The 24,894-nt window shown below is 39.7% G+C and overlaps 1 protein-coding gene across 2 annotated transcripts; it reads right to left on the reverse strand.

Moving 5' to 3' along the window:
- Positions 1-1,831: 1,831 nt before the first annotated feature.
- TOLLIP (toll interacting protein) lies at positions 1,832-24,570 on the reverse strand. 2 transcript variants are annotated; one of them, XM_065755170.1, is made up of 7 exons: positions 24,450-24,570; positions 18,010-18,159; positions 14,844-15,026; positions 12,667-12,819; positions 12,298-12,388; positions 8,897-8,917; positions 1,832-4,490 (listed from the first exon to the last, which is right to left on the reverse strand). In XM_065755170.1, exons 1-7 carry the CDS (start codon positions 24,480-24,482, stop codon positions 4,276-4,278), a joined length of 846 nt encoding a protein of 281 aa, XP_065611242.1. In that variant the 5' UTR covers positions 24,483-24,570; the 3' UTR covers positions 1,832-4,275. The 2 variants fall into 2 exon arrangements, with proteins under 2 accessions (XP_065611242.1, XP_065611243.1); XM_065755171.1 differs by lacking the exon at positions 8,897-8,917 and having other exon boundaries at positions 24,450-24,569.
- Positions 24,571-24,894: the final 324 nt, after the last annotated feature.

Here is a 24,894-nt window from a genome sequence, read left to right on the forward strand (position 1 = left end):
TCCTAAATGCCATCAACGTGTAATCCACATTGAAATGCAAATGCTAATAAACATTGAAATCCTAAGCAGATGCTTTAGCCATCACAAGGAAGCCAACATTTAAGTAAATAAATTCCAACTTGCCTTCCGTAAAATGATGGAAATCACAGCAACAATGCAGAGTAGTAAGGTCCCAGGCCACAGTAAGCAAGAGCTTGCTCAAGTGCAATTGCAGTGAGCACAGAAATAAAAGGAAAGAAGCTGCTTACCTTCAGAAGACTCCAGGTACACAGGAATCCCCAGCAAGATCTCCTTGCCTCCACTGCCAATCCATAAATGAGATCTGGGAAGGGATGGATCCTGGCTCCACCCCTTCCAATCACTCAGGTACATTGCACACACCTGAGCTCCCCAGGGTTGGCCCTGCCTTCCCACCCGGTGCTCAATCACTGGTTCAGTCTGTGACTCAGCATTTCTGCCACACTCTCAAGTGTGCTGCAGAAACGTGAAAGCAAACAGTAAGGCTTTAGAACATAAATGAAGATAGATGCTACCACTTCAGAGCTACAGGAAAGCACCATTAGTAGCTCATTAATTCTCAAGCACGGCAACACTGCTGAACAAGAAAAAGGACCTCAGATAGCCTTCCATTAACAACAGAATTAAAAAAGATGTAAATCAAATCCTTAAAATTCATCAATATACTGAAAACTAGCAGGTAACGCTGGTTTGTCCTGTAGCTGAAATATTACATCAGTTTTATTTCCTAACTTTCCACAGGGACACCACTACCTCCAAACCTGCAATATCCTAACAGTTTTGAAGGAGCAGCACCTGGAAGTGTTAAAGAAAGGCAAATACCTAGAGAGGAACGCTTCAAATACTTGTGAGTGCTCACTGTACCAACCCCACCAGATGATCACATTTCTAAGAACTGAAGTGCAATTTAGCAAATATGCAAGACCACATAAAGTAACTGATACACAGTGAATTCTGTATCGGGCTATAGATGATGAAACAGAAGTCCTCTCCAACAGAGACATAATACGCTTTCATTTAGATGATACATTTATTAAATTAGAACAAAAATGTTTATGTATTCTAGAGTGCAAGAAACATTTGGACACTGGACCTCAATACAGAGATAAACAATGTCTTCAGATTATTACAGCAAAAAAAAAAAAACATCCTCTGTATTGTATCACAGATCAACCAAACAAGCAATAACATCTGAAAGGGAAAACATTCAGTACCATCAACAGATGCAAATAGCAGTAGAGAAGAAAGCAGCAAGGATCTAGCTAGACAAAAAAATGTTCCTATTCTTAGCAAGTTCAGGTTCTTGGCAGGACTCAAACTAGTACTAAAAGCATTCACTTCCAGCAGGTGCCAGGCTTTTACATCTGGCTTTGGCTCTGAGCTGCTTGAAGCTGTTGAGCAGAAGAACAGTGTCAAATAGCATAATCCCATTTGCATTTCATCAAAAGCTACAACAGTGACAACTTAGATCAAGAATCAGACTTTGGGTTCCAATGCTTTCATTTCACAGACTCCAGGAAAACCAACCTACTCCCCTTCTTTCCACCTCTTTCCAATTCAAAGCCGAATGAGCAGACTGACTTAGAGGCAATGTATGAAAAGCTGAGCAGGATCACAAACAGTGTTTTGTTTCTAAAAGGAGGAGATCTTGAAATAAAAGTTTCAGCTACAATGCTTAAGTAAATCAAGATAAAAATCTCAAGAATAGTGTTTGAGTTTAACATGTTGAAACCCATCAACCAGCCATAACTCTCCTATAACTCCTGTCTTCAGCTCTTACCTCCCCCTATTTTGCATAAACAAAACTAACGACAACAAACAAATTTAACAGGGGCTATAGCTTGCTCAGAGGCCTGGAACCTAGTTTATGCATAAGCCTAGCTAAGCTAACATTCCTTCTCATGGTTAGAACTGAAAAGTGTTATTCTGTCCTTGAAATGGAGCTGTCACAGGATGCAGCCCAATTTACCAGCCATGAAGTTGAACTGTGACTGCTGCTTTCATAAAAAGCTGTCATTGTGGATCCCAGCATTTTAATATTAAAAAAAATCCAATATTTACATTTTCCCTGAATTGTTACATCTCTATAAATTCACGTTGAGTAAAAGTCATCACAGGGGAGGTCTTCCTGGAGATAGCAGAGTTAAAACTTGACGCCTATTTACCCTCTTGGGGAACAAGGTCAAGATTCTGTGCTACAAAGACAAAGACCCTCTGCCTCCACGCTTATTTCATACACCACCTACAGTAACTGGAGGGAAGGTGCAAGAATACTCTCTTGATGAACACCCGTTTTATTTTAGAAAAAGAAGTATGGGGACACTAGTACTAAAGCACAAAAACTGTACCCTTGAATCTCATTAAGACCATGGGAAGATGTGTAAGGATATCTACGCTTTCAAGGGTAAATTTACAACTGCAGTGGGATTTGGAACAAAACGTAACATTGTTATAATGAAAAAAACAACCATCCATCAGGAACCAAGATAGCTTTGGATAATGGATTTTAGAAGTTTCAGCATCATTTTTCTTATCTTTTAAAAAAATAAATATTCATACTTCACCACCAGTGCTACCTAAAGATTTCTTATATGTAGGCAGGAAAAAAAAAATCAGCTCTTCAGCAGATATGAAAAAATCATAAGCGTGTGACATGCAGCAAAGTTTGAGGCAAAAGAGAACAGGAATCCCTTTTCCCTATTCTAGACTTTGCTTTAAAGGTCTCATGAATGAGTTAAGAGCCTGGATTTTAAGTGTACATTCATTCCAACTCTTGAAAATGTAACAGTTTATGGCTATTGTAGAAAGTATCGAAATCAAACATTAAAAAAGGTAAAACAGCAACATTGCACATCACTGAAACAAACTGGTACATACTACTTAAAGTGCATTACTTTATCATCTACAAAAACAGAAACTGCAGAAACTTATCCAACAGGATAACTGGTGCCAACTGTAAGATCCTGCAGCTCCAAGATGAACTGTTTTCTGGAAAAAACCACTAATAATAAATACAAGCAACCTCTAACTTCCTCCGAGGATCAGAATAAGTCAGATATGTTGCATTTCTCCTGCAAATTATTTCCACCTGTTTCAAATGGACTAGGTTGGACCAGATGACCTCCAGAGGTCCAACCTCAATCATTTTGTGACTACAGCAACCACAATCAACAAGTCACTGGGCAACTCAATGACATTCAAAGATTCTGAGACTGTTTTCCAAGCTTCTGATTTCAAATGACACAAAGAAATACACTAGTTTGACTACTGATATCAAATGGTAATCTTGCTGAAATATAGATGTGAATAAAGAAGCCTTAAACAGATCACAGATTTCTACTCTTTTTTTTTTTTTTTTTTTAAATCAAGAGCAATACTTTAAATCTTTCCAGCTTCATTAATTCTCCAGGTACAAAATCTTTCCTTCTGTGTTCATCCTTTGGAATAGTCATGGGAACACAGAAGTAGCAGTACAAGTACATTAGGGCTCGGTCCTGTTCTCTGCTATGGCAGCAGACTGCCCAGGTTGAAGTCATTTGTTATGATTTTACAGATAATATATATAACCATATTTTGTGGTGTGATAAAAGCCCCCAATACACACGAGATAATATACTGCTTTGCTGCTCAATGACTAGATTGAAGGGAAGATGCTCGTGAGAAATACCAACTAGTGCAACCTTAGAAATCTAACTTATTAAACCAAAGGGCTTCCATCAACCACAAGCAGCTGAATATTTCATAGCGACAGCTAACCACTACAGGACAAGGAACAGGCCTTTCTTTTAACTTCTGCTATAAACAGGTTGCTTGGTTAAACCTACATACTTCGGCAAATAAATTGTTTAAAAAGCAAACCCTTCTCGGAAAAGCAATTTTTCTAATCTGACAAGCAGTAGTAAATCCTGTACTGCATAGAGTTATTCTGTAAGAAACGTAGAATAGAATCATAGAAAGAAGTTTTTGAAGAGAGGGAGAGAGGAAAAAAAAGCAGCATTACTCCCTCAGAATACAGCCAAATTGGGCACAGGTGATATCAGAGATGTTTCAGTGCTGAACTGTAGGACATTCTCTACCTGTACATACTTGGTTTAGCATAAGAAAGTGAAAAGACACACGTTCAAGGAGAAAAGGGGATATTCTTGCATACAGGACACACTAACAGCAAACTGTTAGGAAATTCTTCCTCTAGCTAAATCCCTGGCTTGGCAAGTAAGAATAAGTGGCATTGAGGAAACGGACAACGCAGAAGTGATTCTATGATTCTTCATTCATCTGAAGCAAGGAGTTGATAGCTGCATTCTTGTTCCCTCTCTGAGCTTCTAGCACTGAGCGGATTACTTCCCTGTCCATGTTGGGAAACATGTCCTGGATAGATTTCAGGTCCTCTTCATTACACAGGTGCTGAGGATTGACTGCAGGAGGTGGTATTGCCACAGGTACCATGTCAGGATTACAGACTGCAGGCATCCCTGCATGCAGGAAAAAAAAAAAACACCAAAACAACACAAGAAAAAAATTAACAACTGTGAAGAAGGAAGTGGTCCCTTACCACCAACCCACCAACAAAGACACATACCCTAGAAAAGAGGCTGCAAAGATTGCTGCAATCAGAAAACACTTTCCTGGAACTGGTTCTCTGCACAAGTTATGTTTCAGAAGCAGTAAGCAATGTGGAAATAGGCACAGCTTGGAATAAAGAAACAACTTGTATCAACCAGGCTTACGTATGAGTAAGTAATCAGATACTAAGCATATTTTAGGCCCTACTGTATTTATATTTGATGCTTTTTAAACCAACATTGTACATAACCAATGAGTAGACATTCCAAAAATTCAATATTCACATAAAAGGAAATCATGTCTGCAAAAGGACTGGACCGCACACAAGTATCAATCTCAAGCAAATGGTTTTCCCTGGCTGAAGTTCCTTCCTGCAAAGCCACAAAACAGCAAAAGTACAATTCCCCTTAAGACCAGAAGGGTACACGCTACTCCTTCAAGTACCCATGCTTTAGTACAAAATTGACTTTTTACATTTCTGTGTGAAATTGAAACATTGCCAGTTTATAAAGTTTTAGAATGTGAGTATCTAAATTCCTATCAAAAGCTCCTTTACTTCACTCGACAACTTTTATTACTAATTTGTACTACACCTGTTGCTGAAAAGCTACCACTGGTTTTTGAAGAACTAATACCACGCACAGAACATTGAGAGACTCTCATTCTATCTTCTGACAGTGGACTGTTACTCTATAAGCCATTCCTCAGGTATCTTAGTCTTGCACATTTAAGCATTATTGTTCATTTCTGCTGAACTGTTTCTAGAACAAGGCATGGAGAACCATCTGCATCGTGATGCAAATGCAGATGTGCCAGCGCTTCGTACAGCAGCTCAATACAGTCTTGTTTGTTCACTAATTCCTTTCAGACATTTTATCCACTTTTCTGTACACCATTCACCTGATATTTTCATAGAACAGTCCTCAGTAACTCAGATCTGTACGTGTATTGATGGTCAAAGAAGCACCACCAAATACGTTAAAGTATTATGTGTAAAGATAAAATACATCTAAGTATGTCATGTTACATCCCTCTTAGTGATATGACATAGTTCCACAACTTGTGCAAAGGCTTCATAGCTATTCTGAGGATCTAAAACACAAAATTACTTTTATTCTTATGCTTTCATCCTATGAGATTCCTTCACAAATGACAGTGTCAGAAATACAGCTGACAAGGTGAGCACATCATTCTTAACCACATACACATAAGACACCTACAGTTCCAGAGGTATGAGCTTTTCCTACAGAACCATGTTTGTGTTTGCTTATGCTTGCTAATGTGTACAGTTACTTTAGTTTTTAAAAGCAATGTATTGATATTCATGGTTGGATGACCAAATCCCACCTTAACTTATTATATCAAACTCCAGCCGACAGTGCCCTGTAACTGAGTACAATTTGACAGAGCATGGCAACTATATTTTTACTTAACATTCTTCTCTATTTCTTTCTTCAACTTGGACTTCAATCCCATTCATTCTATTCAGGGGCACATTACTGAATTGCAAGCATTTCAATGCTCATCAATCTCCCAATTTTAAAATTCTCCTTGCAATCTTAAGTTTCATTAGAAGCAAAAAAGGAAGGTAGGTGTTTCAAGTCCAGGTAGTGCAGGCTACATGTATTTAAAACAGTTTATACTGGCATCTAAATAAAAGTCTCTTCTTAACAAAATTTTGTTACCCACACACTCTGCCCAGCCACACATAACACACTCCCTCACAAAGACACCTACAGTCTCTTCCACAACAACCTGAAGTTGGCTTAAGAAGCTCTAGAGCCCATTTGGATCACGTTCCCTCAGGTTCTGTTTAGCACTGTCAGATTCTTTGACCGTCTGGCAAATCAGATCGTGGTTATGCCCCAGAGGTAAAGCATAAAGCAGTCCTCACCAACAATGCAAATACAGCTCCTTGCACAATAACCATTGGCAGCAGCAGCATTTCAGATTGCCTTCTGAGCTTCAGCACACTTGAGCTCCCTTCTGACTCTTCCCACAAATACTACAGGCATTTACAAGATATAAATTTTGAAACCATGCAAATCTGAAGTTGTAAAGTGAAAGAAAGAGCAATACAAGTTATACTTTACTTTTAAGTGAAGTTTCCTAACTTTCTCTAATAAACTATCAGCACCATGAGACTATCCAGCTACCAGCACAGGCTATTGAAGAACTGTCTATAAAAAAGGCCAGATCATCAAGACAAATGAAATATCAAGCTCCTTTTCGAGTGTCACAACAGCCTATAGCCTTTTGTTGAAGAAAAAAGGAAGGTGACGTTTTCTCTCGGTTTTCATCAAAAAAGATAATTACGAGGCCAGATAACTGCACAGGCAACACTGAGTAACTATTCTCAGTCTAAAGATCTGATTTCAGAGATGAGATTTTTCTTGCCAGTACTGTTTTACACTAATGATTTTTCAAACACCGTTTGTTCCAGCTGTTTATAATTCTTGAATTACTTTACTGCCTACGTTCAAACTACATTAATGGAAGCTGTATCAGTGATATTTAATAAGTACTTCCAGAATAAATACTTTCCATGAAAGTGAATATTATGAATTTGAAGAGTACTTTTTTCTTGGCTTTGTTGTCATCCCCAAACCCCAGACTAAAAGCATCCATTATTTCTGATTTACAAAATAGTAAGCAAGACTTAAACATAAGCTTAAACCCACTGTAATTTAACATATGTATATCAGTTATGTATGATAAAATGATTACACAGTTATAAACCTCAGCTTTTTCGGTGCTCAGTAAAAAGCTGCTTTACATACTAAGCAGCTCATTCCACTAACAGGTAAAGACTGAAATGAAACCACATAAGCATCCTCTAAGCTCAACTAAACGCTCCTGTGCTGTTCTCAGATAATAGCTGTTACGTATCAGAAGAACGGAGCACTGTCTAATTCAGTGAAGTGGAAATGGCAAACATGCTGGCATAAGCAGTGGCATTCCAGTAAGTGAAGCAAGTATGTACAGCAAGTCAGTTGCTAAAAGCAGTGATGAAGCATCAACAAAGCCTTACAAGTGTAAGCACTTTCCAGCTGCACACAAGGTATTACACACTTATTTTACTGTTCAGTCAAGCATTCCATGTTTAATTTATTACCTGGTATAGGGAACCTGCTTAGGCAGAGGGGTTGGACTCGATCTCCTGAGGTCCCCTCTAACCCCTATGATTCTATGATTAATTCATTATTATTCTTTAATGTGTATAGGGATGATCCTTCCACAATTAACTCATGAACCTCTTCAGCACAAGTTCTTTAACATAAAGACAAAAGAATCACTTTTTTTTTTTTTAAAGACAAATGATTTGTATTCCAGTAGGCCTGAGTGTTATTTGCCTCAGAAAGAAGTCAGTTCTAGCAGAATGGATGCCATTACTTGTTTTTCCAATGCTGATTTTTTACCTAGCAAGTAGCTAGGTGACACAAAGAATATGAACCCTCAGTTTTCACAGCTCTATTGCTCTGACAAAACAAAATACACTGTGGCAACCATGTCTGTTGCATTTACAGTGTTTATACGGAATACAGATCATCAACCAAATGGCATTTTCTCTCAAAGCATAAATCTAGGATTTTCTGAACATACTGATTGAACACCAACACTTATACTGAAGTTAAGGAGGTCACAATATCTCTGCACAGTTCAAAAAAATCAGATGTGCCACATTAAATTAAGCCTAAATTTAATAAAAGTGATTTTCTGTAATGTAATTCACCTTTAGAATCACATCAGATACTTCACTTGGCACGAAACTAAAACAGTGTGTGTAAGATGCACACTGATGAAGTAAGTGTTACCTTTTCCTAAAAAGGTTAATTTAAGAAGTAACAAAGGCAGGTGCCAGGCTGTCTTGTCAGAATGTCATTGCAGGGCTGAGTTCTTCATCACTTCAAAGTTCACAAGTAGTCATGATGTTACCTCATTCTCCCCAAATCCTGGGGAAGAACAACTGCAAGACTAGAAGTTTCTCTTCCAAGAAACCAGTACAGCCAGCAAGAGCAGCTCGCTGGCACAGAACAATTTCAGAAGAGTACTAGCACCACATTTATCCATCAACACTATCAGTCACCAATTACTTCAATCCTTATACACTGAAGTTGAGCAGAAAAAAAAAGGAATCTTCCACAGATCAGAAAGAACAATTTCAAGAAATGCATTAAATTATTCTATTGTGACATCCAAGTGGAAATACCTTGTGATACAGTCTGCTGTTATGTAAGCAAAGCTGTCTACATTAAGCTCATGCATAGACTTGAAACGATGAGGATGGTAGTGAGAAGAGAGCTTGGAAACTTACCCAGAGCAAAGTATTCAAGCCCTAAAGATAGGTGGAAATGAGAGGGCAAGGGAAAAGGAATAAGACATGGGAAAGAAACATTAATCTATCTTTTAAAAGGAAATGAAACATTTAGTTTCTAAAGGAGAAAGCTGGATAAGCTGAGGTAGCCTAATAAAAACAACACTAGCTAATAGCAATAATGAAACACTGCTAGGATTCAGTCTCACAGCTATTTTCATTACAGCACTCAGGAAAAGCCTCCTAGATGCACTGCTTTTATAAAAATAAAAATATATATATACTTCAAAATAAGCTACTAGGCATTTATAGCGAGGATATTTTATCTCCCACAGAGAACAAACATCCATGCTGCTCTGAATAAACACTTTCATAAACTAACCCATCAAACTCAATCAGAAAGGAGTAATGGAGGTACACATACAGGTTTGCCTCAAAGGACATTACATTCTGAGCGAGCCTTGGAAATTTTTTTAACCTATTTTCTATACAGGTGTTGTTAAGTGCAAATACACTTTATCCAGTCACAACTTAGCTGAAAAGAAACACAGCTTCATTGAACTACTCGTGTTAAGTCCAGTGCTTCTCACAGCCTGCTCAAAGACCAGCTTTGATTAGTAACCAATGTACCACACTATGTATTCTACAGCACTAAACTGACTAAAGTTTAGAGTACATGAGTAAAAGGGAATATAATGAAAGCCAACTTTTGGGAGATGGACATAAGTTCAGGTTTTTTCCAAACCCATCCCTCAGACAGCATTTTGCAACCACGGTTTGCAGCAACTAGCACTAGTAACAGGATCTTTTAGCTTTTAAACCCTTCAAAATGCATTAACAGTACTAGAATATTGTATGAGCAATATGAGTTGCTTCAACCTTAGTTAGAAGGTCAGTTATCACGTATGCCAAGTTTTTAAATGATTTTCTGTTATCCACAAAGAACTTCAGTGAAGTCCTTCAAGACACTGCTATGTTTAACTTACACCATCTCACTTCAAAGCTCAGTCATTTTGGATAGTTTCCACAAATAACTGGACTGGATAAGCATTCCAGTCCACCTACTGAATCTATTCTCCATCTCAACAATACTCAGATTCTGTCTCCCAACAGCAAAATCTTGTCCCTTCCAGACACAGTAGGTTAATCAGTGCTGCTGTGCCAGTCTTCTGAAGGAAACAATTAGGACTTTATCATCCACACACATTTAAGTGGACAGGAAGAAGGAAAACTGGAACTGAAAAGACAGAACAAGGTAAACATAGGCCTCTGGAACACACCACTGCCCTACTACTGCCCTTCTTTAAGCTATATAATTATGTCTGAAACAGTACAAGTATTCTGAAGTCACCTGCAAAGAGAGGCCAAATTTCACCATCCTTTCAACTATGAGTGGGTCATTAGGTTAGTGAACAGGCAAAAGCTTTGAGAAATTTTCATGGAGCCCACAAATTCTGTAGCAGTAAACACACAGCAGAGTACTATTCAAAAAAATTATCAAAAATATGGAAAATATCAATAGGTGAAGGGTGGGTTATAATAAGCTAGTTTGGTGTTCATACAGTTAGGGAATTACATTCAAGTTCTCAGAACAAAAAGCTGAAATGGAATGCTGGGACTTCACGTTTTAGAAACGTTAAGTTCTAGCATCAGGAAGAATTTTTAATAGAGATTATCATAGCAATAATTAAACATGCTGCAGCTTCAGAAGGGAGATATGCCAGCATACACTGATAAAACAGATGCATAAATATTCACATGATAAAATGTCAGGCATTACAATCACATGCACAGAAACATCAGTTGTTTGTTCACCTGTCCAAATCTTTTTAAGTATTTCTGAAAATCTACTCAGGGTCACCACAAAATTCACAGAGCACCACAACGCTGATCTCAAGATATACAGCTGTACTTGTTTTTCTAACTCTGAAGGTCCAGTTTCAGTTTTACCTGCTCAGTCAGATGTCTAGTCCCAGTAATATCTGACATTAGCCTCTGCTTCACTTCCACTGTTTATAGTTTGACTAGCACAGTAATTCCGCAGCATAAGTATTGTTTTAACCTGTTCAGGAAACCCTATAGCTTTTAACATTCAATCACCTGTTTAACCACACACAAGATACTGAGGTCTACTAACTGCTTCAGTGTATAGGGATGTGAGGAATCTCGAAGTAAAAAGATAACCTAACCCAAAAACAGAAACCACAGAAACTTACCTCTTATTGAGTGATACTTCAGAATACATACAACACTTTAGACTAATTTGCTGACAAAGCAAGCAACACTTAAATCCTGACAATGAAGCTCTAGAGATAATAACTCTCTGAATGGAGCATTCTACACATTTATAACAGGGATTTAACTATGTAACCAAACTCTCCTGTTTTGCTTTAACTCTAAAAATGAAGCATATTTTCTTAAATATCCAGACTTCCATTGTGGAAATTTGCTTTTTCAGAGAATGAAATTTAAATTCAATCTGGAATTGAGTTTAAAAGAAAAATAATTGTGCCAGTTCTCAGTACTGCAATCGTGTCCCACGCTCTCTATTGCTCATTCATACAAATATATGCAAAGAAACTCAAAATACATCAAGATCATTTCATTAGAAGTACTATCTTGCTGAATTCATGTCCAAACTAGAGCTTTTAAGAGCTGTAAGTGAAAGAGGAGAACAAACTTTACTTAGCAGTTATTTAGTCTTAGCAGTTATTTAGTAGAGAAAACACAAGGTTATTTATATACTTGAAGCTTTTCACTTTTGACAGTAGAAGTACAAAACCAAGGTTAACATATCTATGGAAGTCCAAAATTTATTTTGCAGAGATCAAGACAAAGGACAACTGCTTTCTTGATACACTTCCATTGATCTGACTCAGAGCTCCCTAGTACTTTTCATTCACTATGTTAAGCACTTCATGTGCTGTGTAGCAAGTTTCCAACAGAGAACCTTCAAGATCCACAGGAAACACAATCTCTTTACAGTCAATTTTAGCTGCAGCTCTGACCACCCAAATCATTTGATGTACATTTTGAAGTCTGAGCATTTTCTCACCTGTGTTGCCACCATTTTCACAGCATGCAATATCTGACAGACTATGTCCCAGTGTATTTAGTTATTTAAAGACTTAAGCCTACATTTCATACTCAGTAAGAGCAGACTACATACTACTTGTTCTGAGTTTATAGTCATTTTAATCCAAACTTATGCATCTCTCTCAAACTCACAAGTCGAAAAAAAATTGAAATCAGGTCTAAACTTAATTAATTTTCTTTTCTCTGATATTGTGGGAAAAAAAAAATCAGGTGAAGTTCCTTCTTCCAAGGGAGAGAAACTTGGTGGGTATCTCTGCAACACCCTCTTACCTGGAAGCTGTAGTCTTCAGTGAAAGAAAACATACCTGCTATAGGTACATATCCCACTCCTTGCTGGTATACAGTGGGCATCAGAACCACTGGCTGGGGCTGCATCATCATGGCAGCTGGCAAAGACTAAAAAAAGCATAGCAGAGATTAAAACAATTCAAAAAACACCAATTAAAACAATGTCTGCAAAAAGTCACCATACTGAAAATATGCACTGTTAATAAATACTCATTTACTACTTTACCAAGAAGGATTTACTACCTTAATATTTTTGGCTGCTGTTTCCCAAATGAAGTATAAATATTTTAAATGCAAACAACAATAAGATGCATTGGAAATACTCCTACTTTAACCAAAAATATCTCCTTTTGTTATCTCTCATTATCACCCTAAACATGACTTACCGTGTAGGACATCACCAGATTAATCATTCCTTCCTTGTCATCACCCTGCCTTCCACTCAGGCTATACCATTCATCCTCCACGTTTCCTTGTTTTAGAGATTCGGGAATTGTAATGTGTGTCCAAGCAATGCGATCATCCATTGAAAAGGCTCGCTGGAGGGGAAAAAAAAAAGGCTCCATTTTACCTTCCTGCTATCTACCTGTACGTGCTAAATATAGCTTATCACAGCATACAGACTGACAGGAAGTCACCTCTCTGCCTTCTTTTCTCTGGGTAGAACAAAACAAGTGAGCTCAGCCACTCCTAAGTCTCACTATCTTTGTTGCTCTCCTTCACGTGCTCCCTAATACGCCACAGTCCTATGCCCTTCTGATACTGTGGCACCCAGAATTGCAATACAGCACTCAAGGTGAGGCCACACAGCTCAGAGCAGTCCAACCCCACCTCCTCACCCAGCTGGCAGTGCTGGGCCTGGTGCATCCAAGCTACAGATGCTCCTTTTTGCTGCCAGGACACGCTGCCGACTCGCATCCAACTTGCTGTCAACCAGAATTTGCAGATCCTTTTTCTGCAGGGCTGCTCTCAAGCTTCTGATCCCCTTGTCTGTGCACGCATCCAGGGCTTCCCCATCCCAGGTGGGAAATGTGGCACTGCTCTTGTTACAGCTGTGTGGTTAGAGATTGTCCAGCCCTCTAGTCTGTCAAGATCTCCACAAGGGCTCTCTACCCTTGAGGAAGTCAACAGCTCCCCCTAATTCCATATCACCTGCAAGCTTTCTTAGTATGCATTTGAGCCCTGTGTCAAGATCATATAATAAAAGCATTTAAGAGAACTGATCCCAAAACAGAGTCCTGAAGAACCCTACTGGTGACTAGATCTGTCAGCCTGATCTATTTACTATAACTCGGAGCCTGACTCATCAGCTAGTTCTTCAAACACTGTGCTATGCACTTGCCATGTTGTATGCAGCTAAGGATACTGTGAGAAACTGTACAAGAAGCTTTTTTGTCGCATGAACATTAACAAATATTGATGTAAAGTACTTCCGTATTTTTTGTTCATTCTATGCAATATTTCAAGTTTCCATCTGATTATGCAACCAGAATGCAGGAGCTCCTATCCTATCTAGAAGGCAGAAAGTACTTAAACAGGTCTAGACCTGTAGGCAGCAACCACTTACGAGCAGTCACACTAAGTAAGAATCTGTTTCTGTTCACATTTAAAATCTAACTCCAGTAACTCCAGAGTAGAAATAAGCATTGATGTGCCTCCTCCGTTGCAGTAATGGAACTTCAACCAATTATCACTAAACAGCATTCAAAAGCCTCACTTGTGTAACAAGAGCACAGCTGCTGCAGTGGCAAGTCAAACTTGCACAGTAACAAGGGCAGCAAAAAAAAGGCAATTCATAGCATTAGTCTCACATGTAGCTGCTTACATCACCTGAGAACACAAGTCTGTTCTAAGTCAGAGTCAATATCCCAAAGTGTTAACATGTAGGCACATACTCCCTGCTGCCAATAACAACATCTAGCAGAATAACATATTAGAATTTATGACAGTACTACTCTTATAAGAAACGTTTGCAGAGCAGATTACTTGGTGTTAATCAGATGTACATAATCTCTGAGAAATTGATATTGTTTGCACGTTAGATTTATCACCACTATGTTAAGTAAAACACACGCAAGTGGACATGAAGGGACTTAGATTCATGACTTACAAATTCCCAGGAACTACACATTCTATATATGATTTATTCTCAGTATTCATGGGCTTGCAGTTAACCTCTTTCTGGGTTAGAACAAACAATTTCTGGCTAAACCAGCAACGTATAAGCATGCTTCTTTTAACAGGGGCAGTACAGAACGTAAGGCTGCAGCACATCTTGATAGTGAAGAAGGGCTTAGATACCAGTCAAACACTTCTGCTTTCTTTATCTGCAGGGAGCTCTGCTAATGCTACCAGAGCATCTGGCACTCTTGGTCTGACATTCTAGGAGCAGGGCAGAGCCTTACACATCACTGATCTTGAGTCTCTGAAAAATCAGCACTATCTCCTAGGGAGTACAGCTAAGAAACAGCCACTCCTAACTCCAATTCTGCCTTGCAGTACTCCACCCAAACCTCAGCCCAAATAAGGGATGAGGAAAGGAAAGCAGTATCAATGTTCTGACCTCGTCAAATATCTCTAGGTAAAAAGAGTCCACACCCGGAGGAACAGTGCACTGAATAACTTTGTTCCAGCGAGGGTTCTTGGCTCCATTGTGTGCAGTGGGGGTTTCATACACAGCGTACCCCAGCCGTATCCGGCAGTACGGGTCCATGCGGGTCATTCCATAGTTCTTTGCCAATTTTGCCTGGAAAAAAAAAAAAGAAAAAGAAAGAGTTTTAAGTGTGTAACACGCACAGTAACTTGTGTTTATGATTAGATCACAAAGAATCAGACATCAAATAGAAATATATTAACTTGAGATAGAGCCAAAATTTAAGAACGGCATTCAGATTGAACACAGAAAAGTTGATGACACCATTAAGTGCCCGGGAAAATTTGACAAGATTCTCTTTTTAAACCAATTTCTGTAGAGAGTACACATCCTCACCAAAACTGAGGTTAGCTAATAATAAAACAAGCAGATACATGATTTCAAGGAAATTGTATTACATTCAACTTTGCCTTGATTTCTGCCCCTCCAGTAAAACTAAATGTTACAGGTCCTCTTTAATTGAAGTATTTAAAGGGAAGAAATACCTTAATTTTGATAATATCACACAATGTTTGCTGTGAAAAGAAATCAATTAGACTAAAACCCAGTTATTTATACCTTTCAGATATAAGAGATAAGAAATAAGATCTGAGCATAAACTTGACTTTACATAATTCAGAGGGCAATTTAAGTTCGATGGTACCAGAAGGACAGATACAGTATATAACCTGAAGTTACCCAATATATTCATTACCATTGCTGTGTAACTACAGAAATAAAGCAGGAAAATTACCTTTCTAAAAATATTTTCTGTTCTTCCATTAGTTTATTAGTAGCAGAAATAGTGCATACTGTTCCATGTACTTCAACTGGCACTTAAACACAAAGGACTTGAACTAGATCTTTGCACTCCACAGGTTAACTACACCATGGTAAGCCTTCTATCCAAGTGCCACATGCTTCCATACACAGGATTCCAGCAGCACCCATGTTCAGAGAGAGCAGCTTTTTGGAGAGGGAACTCAGGGCTCCTGGTGGACATCAAGTTAGAAATAATCCAGTGATTCAGCCCTGCAGTAGAGGCAACTGACTCCTGGGCTATATCAGGAACACAGCTAGCAGGCCAAGAACTCAGAGCTGATAAGACCCACACCTGCAGTATTTTCCTGTGTAGTTCTGGGCTGTCCAGTACAAGACATGGTCAAACTGGAACTAAATCAGCATAGAGCCACTGAAATTAAGGGTTTCACAATATCACCAAATGACTGAATTTGGATGGGACTTCTAGTGAGTCTTGTGCTACCTCCACAAAGCAGGGTCAAATGCTCAGTGCTGTGGCCAAGCAAGTTCTGAATATCTTGAAGGATGGAGACTCCACAACCTCTCTTGGCAGCCTGCTTAGATATTTGACAACTCTCACAATGAAAAGTTTGTTCTGATCATTTCTTTTATTTCAATTTGTGCTCCTTGCACCTCTCCTCTTATGGTCTTTTCAGTCACCGCAAGAGATAACCAATCTCCAGAAATACACTATGGCAGGAATTACCTACTGATAATACTCCTGATCTTCTCGAGGCTATATGTACCCAGATCTCTCAGCCTTTCCTTGGACACTCGATGTGCCTTAATCCCTAATTAAGGGACTGGCCTTGGACTAAATCACCAGAGGTTCCCTTAACCTCAACTTCCAAATCTGTAACAAGTGGTTACTCGCAGACAGCAAGAAGAACAGCCATCAGAATTCACTCTTGAACTGACTACAGATGTCATTTTTATTTTTGTCTTCACAACTTCCAAAATATAAATTAGCACTGAACACAAATATCCGCTGACCTACACAAACAGGAATCATCTGATTGTTTCTGTACACAGCTGAATTGAGATGTTACAGTTCCTTGAACATCATCCTGTCTGAACTCTTACCTAGCTCCACAAACTTCTATGATCCATAGCGATAGGACCAAAATACCATGAGAAAAAAGCACTTTCAACTATCATAACGAATAGTCAAAAATGAACAACTTACTAACATACAAATGCTAGAAAACTAGAGAGCTAACAGCAACGTGCCATGTCATTTAATAAATGTTTCGTTTCCCAGTAGTCCTGAGGTTTCACCCAAATCATCTGTTCCCCATTCTGAGAAAGAAAAAAGGTACTGAAGCCTCAAAGAATAGTAACATTCTTCTCTTATTCAAATAAATCCACATCATGGAAAGCCTCTGAACGAAGACTAGAAAACTGTTTAGAACTAGAGAAATGGCTGCAATTGAATTCAGCAAGCCTCAGAACTAACAAATCTTGGAAAAGCACTCCCTTCAGTCTTCAGAATATAAGGAAGGTTGTGAAGGAGTAAACTGACCAGTGAAAGACATAGGAAAGATCAGCTTTCCTATTACTCAGAGATCCTACAATCTTCCTCCCTAATAAAGGGCCTCGCCTCACCATTAAAGTTTTTTAAAGTTTTAACCACAGTGCACCAGGCTTGTCACTAAATATCTTCAGTATGCTTTTAGAAAAAGACTTCTCCATTGATGAGACATTAAGTTAACATGAAGAATATCTGTTTTGTTAATGCAGATACACAGAATTCTGCTAAGACAGGACTTCAAGTATTAAAACTTCCCTATGCATAATGAAGGTAATAATTTAGTATTGCCAAGAGAACAACTAAGAGGTAACAAAGGAAAAGAGCAATAAGTTAAACTAGGACTATGTACTTGCAATTAATAAGAAAGCCTGCAGAAAGCATCTGCAGAAAAGAAAAAGTAGCAAAATGCATTAAAGCAGATGCAGCTCAGAGCAGTTGCTTAAGGAAAAATACGTAAGCTAACTGGAGTTCCCCTCAGTCTCAAAATTGCAGATGTCTTCCAGTACTCAGTGCTTCTACAGGAATTCTTCTTAAAAGAAGAATATCTGCTGTAATAGCAAGGCTTATAGAAAATTGCTGCACCATGCATTACAGAGTTAAGAAACAAAACTGGAAAAAAAATACTGATGTAGAATAATAGGAAGCTACAACAACTCCGAAACTTACTTGCTTTCTAAAAACCAAGCAATTAAACAAAAAATTCAACACAAAGTCTTTTGTGGTTACTGATGAAAAAGGACTCAAGTTCACATTGGTCATTTATACCTGTACTACAGTAATGCTCAGTCTGCCTACTGTACTCATTGGTCCTCCATACTGTAGCTGCTGAGCTGCCTGGGCATCCAGTTGGATTTGCTGTTGCTGCTGGGTTGGAGTAATACGAAGAAAGTCTTGAGGAAGCTCACCAACATACACCTGAAAAAAGAAAAAAGTAAACTCAGATCTCCCACTTTCATAACGAACAAAGGAAAGGAACAAAAAACACCTCAGCAAAAAATTCCGCATTTTACTCTAGTTTTGACAGCATGAAAGAGTGAATAATGACAGAAGTGCTGAATCACATGAAGAATGCTCTCACACTTTCAAAGACACTAAATTCCAACATAAAGCTCTGTAAAAAAATAAAAATGCGGGCATGCAGATCCAAGGCTGTTCTCCAACTGAACATTCAAACAGTCCACACAAACATCAACTTTCAGATCCCATTTTCACATGACATCTGATGCTGCCCAACTCTTTCACTTACTCATCACCCATCATTCCTGAGACAGGACATAGCACACTGCTTTCACAATAAAAGTGCACTGAAATAAAGACCACAAGGTCTAATATGCTGCCATTATCATAAAAGCTGCTGCTCAGTGATACTGCTAATATTTTAACAACACATTTGCAGCATAGGTTAGTGCAAACTTGAAAGCTGCATAAATAAAATACATGGCATGTGGTAGGAGGCAAAAGCATCACTTTCAGAATGAATCCTCAAAACAGATCATAAAGACAAATCCTTCAAGAGAAGTAAGATGTCCCAATGCTTTTTCAGCGTTAAACATAGCCTGCAACTAGCCTTGTCAAATCTGGGATCAGATCCTACCATACTCAAACTAACGGAGGGATTCAGACTTCAGATAACCACAGGAATTAAAAATAGTAAAAATATTAAGATAGAAAAATTTGAAAGCATTTCTGCCACACAGTAGCACAGAAAAACAAATAAGCTCACTTCTGCTGCCTACAGAGATGCTTCCATATTTAATAAAAACCTAATATATTAAGACAAAAGACAGTGCAATTTCTTACATTACTAGCTCAGACAGGATTACTCAACCTTGTATTTGGAAAATGCACGCCTACAGAACGTCGTACTGTCAGAAGTGACAAGGCCCCTAGGACACAGCTTTTGAAGATTAGACAGCAGTAGCATGCCAAGATCGCATCCTTGAGATAGTAACCGTCATATGAAATGTGATTTGGCAAGGGATGCATTTGGCTCTGTTGAAGAGCCTCAGGAATCCTGGCAACAGTAGGAGTCACATACCAGAGAGGATGTGTATCAAAGCCACTGAAGAGGAAGTGCTGGATGCCTGCTGCTGGGCTACTGGGAGAGAGGAAAGAAAAGCACTTCTGCTTATAAGCATCCTAAAATTCCACACTGAAAAAGTAATTTTACTGAAGGGAAACACTTTAATGTTCCCTTCTGGATGGTTAACTGACAATATTCATAAAGTGAACGCTTTAATGGTGTTCATTAGACTATTTTGTCAAAACATCAAGCTTCTTTCTCACAGAGCAATACTTCAGGCATTCATCACGCATTGTCACAATGCTGGAAATACAATTCTCAGAAGAGCGACCAGAGAACATGCACTTTGAGTAGTATTTTCTCATAGCCACTTAAATTTCACATTTGGACTCCTCATAATAATTTGCTTTCTGAAGGAACTTAACTCTACAAATAACTTTTAACTTATTACCTATGTTGTTTACAACAAGCTTGTTAGTTATACAGTAACACTTCAATGTCTTTGGCAATCAGTAGCTCTAAAGTAGAACACTCCATTTAGGAAAGATCTGCAACGGCTCCAGAACTAAAAAAGCAATGGCATTTGCAACACAGCAGGCTCCTTTCAACCCTTGACAACCTCCAGAAAGTCTCAAATTCAGAATTTTTAGCATCTAAGAGTACACATCATGAAGATTTCACATCGTCAGAAGTGATAGCTGCAGCCCTAAAATCACATTCCCATATGTGCAAGCTCCCTCTGCCAGCTAATCAGAAAACAGTAGCATACAGCATTTGGTGTAACCACCTTAATATGCATGCTGGAAACCTCACTCAGTTATCATGGTGGGAGAAGTAAAAAAGAAAAAGCCATGAGATTTTTCAAAGTCATCCAAATACTGCTGATAAATACAAATACATAAACCAACCTCTGCACCAACTACCAAAAGAGACAAAGAAAGAATGATTTTTGGTTGTTCCACTATTTCACAAAGCGACATTCTTATACTGGAAATGCAGAACAGACATCCTGAGAAACTGGTAACAGCTAGCATAACTAAATTCTTAAAAGATATCACCACTAAACCCCTCAAAAGTAAGGAACAGGAAAGGTACACACTCCCAACCTTCAGTGTTCAGAGAAATCTCAGGCTACAGAGCTAAAGAACACCTTCTCTTAGCTATTTATCTCCTTAAGGGTTTTTACTGTTTTTAAGGAATAACTAAGCAGGTAAGAGAACTCTGAATTATGTTTTGTACATGGAGAGAAAAATTGGGACCATGAGATGCCTCAAAAGTGCTGAAGGAGCTTGGTGATACTATTTCCCAAGGCAGCTCTCTCATCTTTGGAAGATCATGGATAACAGAATAAGTGCTCAAAAACTGGAGAAAGGTATCATGTCCATCTCTGAAAACCTGTAAGCAAGGAGAGAAGGGAAGTCCGCTCACCACGATTTTAAAAGACCTCCAGAAAGGTCACCCACTACATCTTGGTACCAAAGGTTGGATGTTACAGCCCAAATGGGGGTGGACTGCAGGATGGAGGAAAACTACATGACCGAGCTCAGAAACTGCAGTTCAGTTGCCAGTGATGCTGCAGGCTGGCTAAATGGTATGTTTCTCAGAGGTCTGTACTGAGATCTAACACGTGTGCCTAATACCTCTTCTTATCAGTGACCAGAAATGAAGACAGAATGCATCTTCAGCTTCAAGAAGTGACTCAAAATTTGGAGGGGAATGGAGGTGTGTTTGAGAACATAACCAACAACCAGGGTTGAAAAAATACACTGATTGGAACCCCACAAGATTCAGTAACAAGCACAAAGTCCGGTGTGTTGGACAGAAAATTCCCTGGCAGTGGGACAGCCAAGAAACATCTAGCAGAACAGCAGGGGGGTGCCTGCGGGAATGCAAGCTGAACTCTAGCAGCACACCATGCTACAGAAACAAAAGCCAGTAGACTGAGGACAGTGATTGTTTCTCTTCTCTCGTAACTCTTCAGGGAACATATTGGAATCATGCATCCACTTTGGGGCCTTGCAGCCCACAAATGATGAAAAGTCCAGCAGAGGTCCACCAAGACGGGACACGAACAGGGTGGCTGCACAGGACCTGAAAAGAGAAGCTGCAGATTTATCTAGAGCAGAGGAATGTCAGCACATAGTTTACACAGGCTTTCCAGTAACTACAAGGAGGTTGTTCAGAAAACAGACCAAACTTTCTTATGAGATGGCAAGGCAGGAAGAAACTTAAATTGTCCAAGTGAAACAGGAGGTTTCATGCAAAACAAAATCACAGCATGGACAGGCACAGATACAAACATTAACCATGGAAATTACAAAAACAAGCTTCATCAGTTTTGGATCCCACTGGACCAAATTGTGAACAACCTAGTCTGAACTAAGCACTGACTGTGCTGTTAGGAAAGGTTGGTTTACACAGTTATCCCTTCCAGCCCCAGCAGTTCTGATCCTATACAACTTGTATTATCGTATGACATCCCCACAAAAATTTCTGTAGAGCTGTATAGTCATCAAAGGCCCTACCCCTGGCTTTTCAACTTAGAAACAGACAAAGGAAAGAATTAAGCAACTAGGTTTATTACATTTAATAAGCTTTAAAAAATAATAATCAAGCTGTAATAAACAATAAAGTAGAAAGTGCCTGATAGCTTGCAGTTCAGTACATTTCTTACCTCATTCTCACGATTCTTTTTGCTAAAAAATTATCACCTACTTAGTCACTTTCTTTGCCTGCATATACCTATCTTTAAGCCACTACTCAGACAGTATTTTCCCCTTCCTAGGGGCACATACTACATTTAGTCCTGACAATATTTTGTCACAAGCTATTCCCTCTGGATTTTCCCAGCACATCTAAATTCACCCAGGACATAAATACTTAAAAGATCTACATTTACATTCCACAGTGAAAAAGCACAGCCACTAATAAAGAAAAAAAAGGCTTTTGCAAAGAAAAAAATTACAAGAAATCTACACTATTTTAGTAAGAAGGGGAACACTTAGTAATTTGAGGGCTAATTACAGCAGAAATAATTATATTCAAAAATGAGTCATGTAACAAAGACAGAATGAATAAGCATCTAACTTCAAGTCATGTTTATAGCACTCCTGAGCTATGTTCAAAACAAAACTTAAAATCAGAGATAACAATACTCATGTAGTTAAATGACAGTATTAAAACGGGAAGAGAACTAAGTACACATTCAGGCTGCCTGACAGAGCAGTTCAAACCAAAGCAAAAATGAACAGGGAAGTCAGTGGAGCAGAAAGTCAAGTAGCTCTAGTTTGGCATCCCATCTAATTTTGGAGGACCTGACATACTTGTCAGCACTGCAAATAATCAGACACCGATACCGAGCGAGCTTGGCTCGAGGAAGAACCACCAACACGCAGCATTAGGGTCTCAGACTCCAGGCTTAATCCGAAGCCTGACCAGACTGTTCAGTGATATTTATCACTTGAAAAGAATTATCCTTTTGCATCCTTTCTATATTCAGCTGCAGCTTAGATTTCCAAAGCTGCACCATTCTTAAAATATCACAAAGCATGAAAACATACTAATTACCTATCTTCCTGAAAACAGACCAGAAAAATCTATATTCTAGCAGAATATTTACTGTTAGCAAACAGGATTCCAGCTCTGTTTCATCTGAAAAACTTAAGGGCAATCAGAACATGAACTCTCACTGAATAAGCAGTCTCAAACTAGAAAGCATGGTTATAAGAACAAGATTGGCAGTGGTATAGCAGCATATACAGCCTTCTTATTTGCATGAAACAATCTTGAATATTTTCTTGCCTGTTCAGAGACAGTAGAAGTGTTCTGCACCACTGAAGGGAAAATGCTTCCCAGTCCTTTAGCACCACTTAGTGGCTATTCATTTGTAATGCAGCCATATATAAAGAAATTGAACTCTATCTTCTGCTCTTCGGAGAATTAAGGAAGCATTCTCACCTATGAATGACAGCTAATTAATGCTGCATAATGTAATAATTTACTTCAAATTATCCTGATCTCTAAAGTATTAAGGTGAAGGAAAGCACACAGAATGCTGGAAGCATATAAAAACAAAAGAAAAAGCTGAGGCCAACTCCTAGAATCTCATCTGAACCCAACAAGAGAACAACATCAAGTTAAAGAAGCCAAGATTAAACGTTAACAGACTGAATTACCATCAAGGTATTTAGCACAAGTAAAGCTTCCCTCAAAAAGAAAAAAAGCTCCTCCCATTTCACAGAGGTTTACCACTATCAGCACAACACTGTCTCAGAAAATCAGGACTGCAACCGGCTGCCTATTGTGTTACTGGTCTGGATAATTTCTTCAGCCCACTCCTTCCATACCAGTACAATTTCCCCCGCCTTTTCCAAACGTCAACCAACTAGAAGTTACTTTAAAACAGCTTTGTCAGATACTTATTTTTTGTAGAATCTGTTACATACTGAAAGAACAGCATTTGGGTGCAGTCACACTATCGGTTCTCGAGCACCAAGCCTCCGGGGACAGCAAGTCCTGAACACAGAAGATACAGAATAGCAGCTGTCCGTCCACAAAACCGCTATAGATGGTAAAAAACCTTCACTCACTGTTTTGCCTTAATTCTCCACTGAAAACTTATGCCAAGAGCATAGCAATCGTAAAAACGATCACAAAGGGAATTAATTCTTTACGATCTTACATGTAAGGCATTTCAAGGAATTAAAGTGGTAGTCAAGCAGCATCACTAGCACGAGGTAATAACAGATTCTGCTTTTTAATATGAGTAATTTGATAACCCAGTCCTCTGGCCTTCTCAGAGAGCCTGTACAGACAACAGCACCAAAAAGAAGGCAAACCTAACAAAAGGGTTTCTAAGAAATTAAACACAGCGGTATAAATTAATGAGAGGGGGAAGAGGAAGTGAAGAAGCAAACCCGTGCTTCACCTGCCGAGCAATGCATATTCGCAGCTATTGCTCAACCCTCCCGGACAGGAAAAGCACACGAGAAGCAGCGACAGAGCAGCGAAAAACCGCACGGAGCCTCATCCCTCACCCACACGTCAGACCGAGCACGGACGCGCTCGCCCCCCTCTCCATCCAGGGGAGGCAGCAGTCGGGCCCGCCAGGCCGCAGCCGCCCAAGGACTGAAGAGGGGAAAAGCCCAAAGGCGAAGACGGCGGCGCGGCCGGCAGCACTCACCGGGCCCCGCTGGGTGCTGACGGTGGTCGCCATGGTGCCCCCCTCGGGCCGAGCCCCCGCCTCGCGCCCCGCCAGGCCGCCACACCGCTCCCGTTAAGCGCTCCGCTCGGCCGCCGCCAACCGTCACGCAGCGCCGGACGCCCGTATCAGCTGACCCCGACCCCGGCCCCGGCTCCGCCCCTTCTGGCTGTTTCCAAAGTCGTCCGCCAGCAGGCGCATGCGCCAACGGGCCAGGAGCCCCCGGGATAAAGAGGGGGAGGGGGGGGGGCGCTGTGCACGCGGTATGCGCACGCGCCCTACGGCTAGCGACGAGGAGAGTCGCACCAGCTGCGCGCGTGCGCCCTTGAGCTCTGCGGGCCCCGCAGCGCAGCATTGCGCAGAGCGCCGCTAGGGGGCGCTGCGGCGCTGGAAGCCAGGCTTTGCGGCCGCCATCTTGCACGCGCCG

Source organism: Cyrtonyx montezumae, unplaced genomic scaffold (genome assembly GCF_038088225.1).
Source record: "Cyrtonyx montezumae isolate F1298 unplaced genomic scaffold, pur_monq_1.0 scaffold_10, whole genome shotgun sequence".
Classification (NCBI taxonomy): Eukaryota; Metazoa; Chordata; class Aves; order Galliformes; family Odontophoridae; genus Cyrtonyx; species Cyrtonyx montezumae.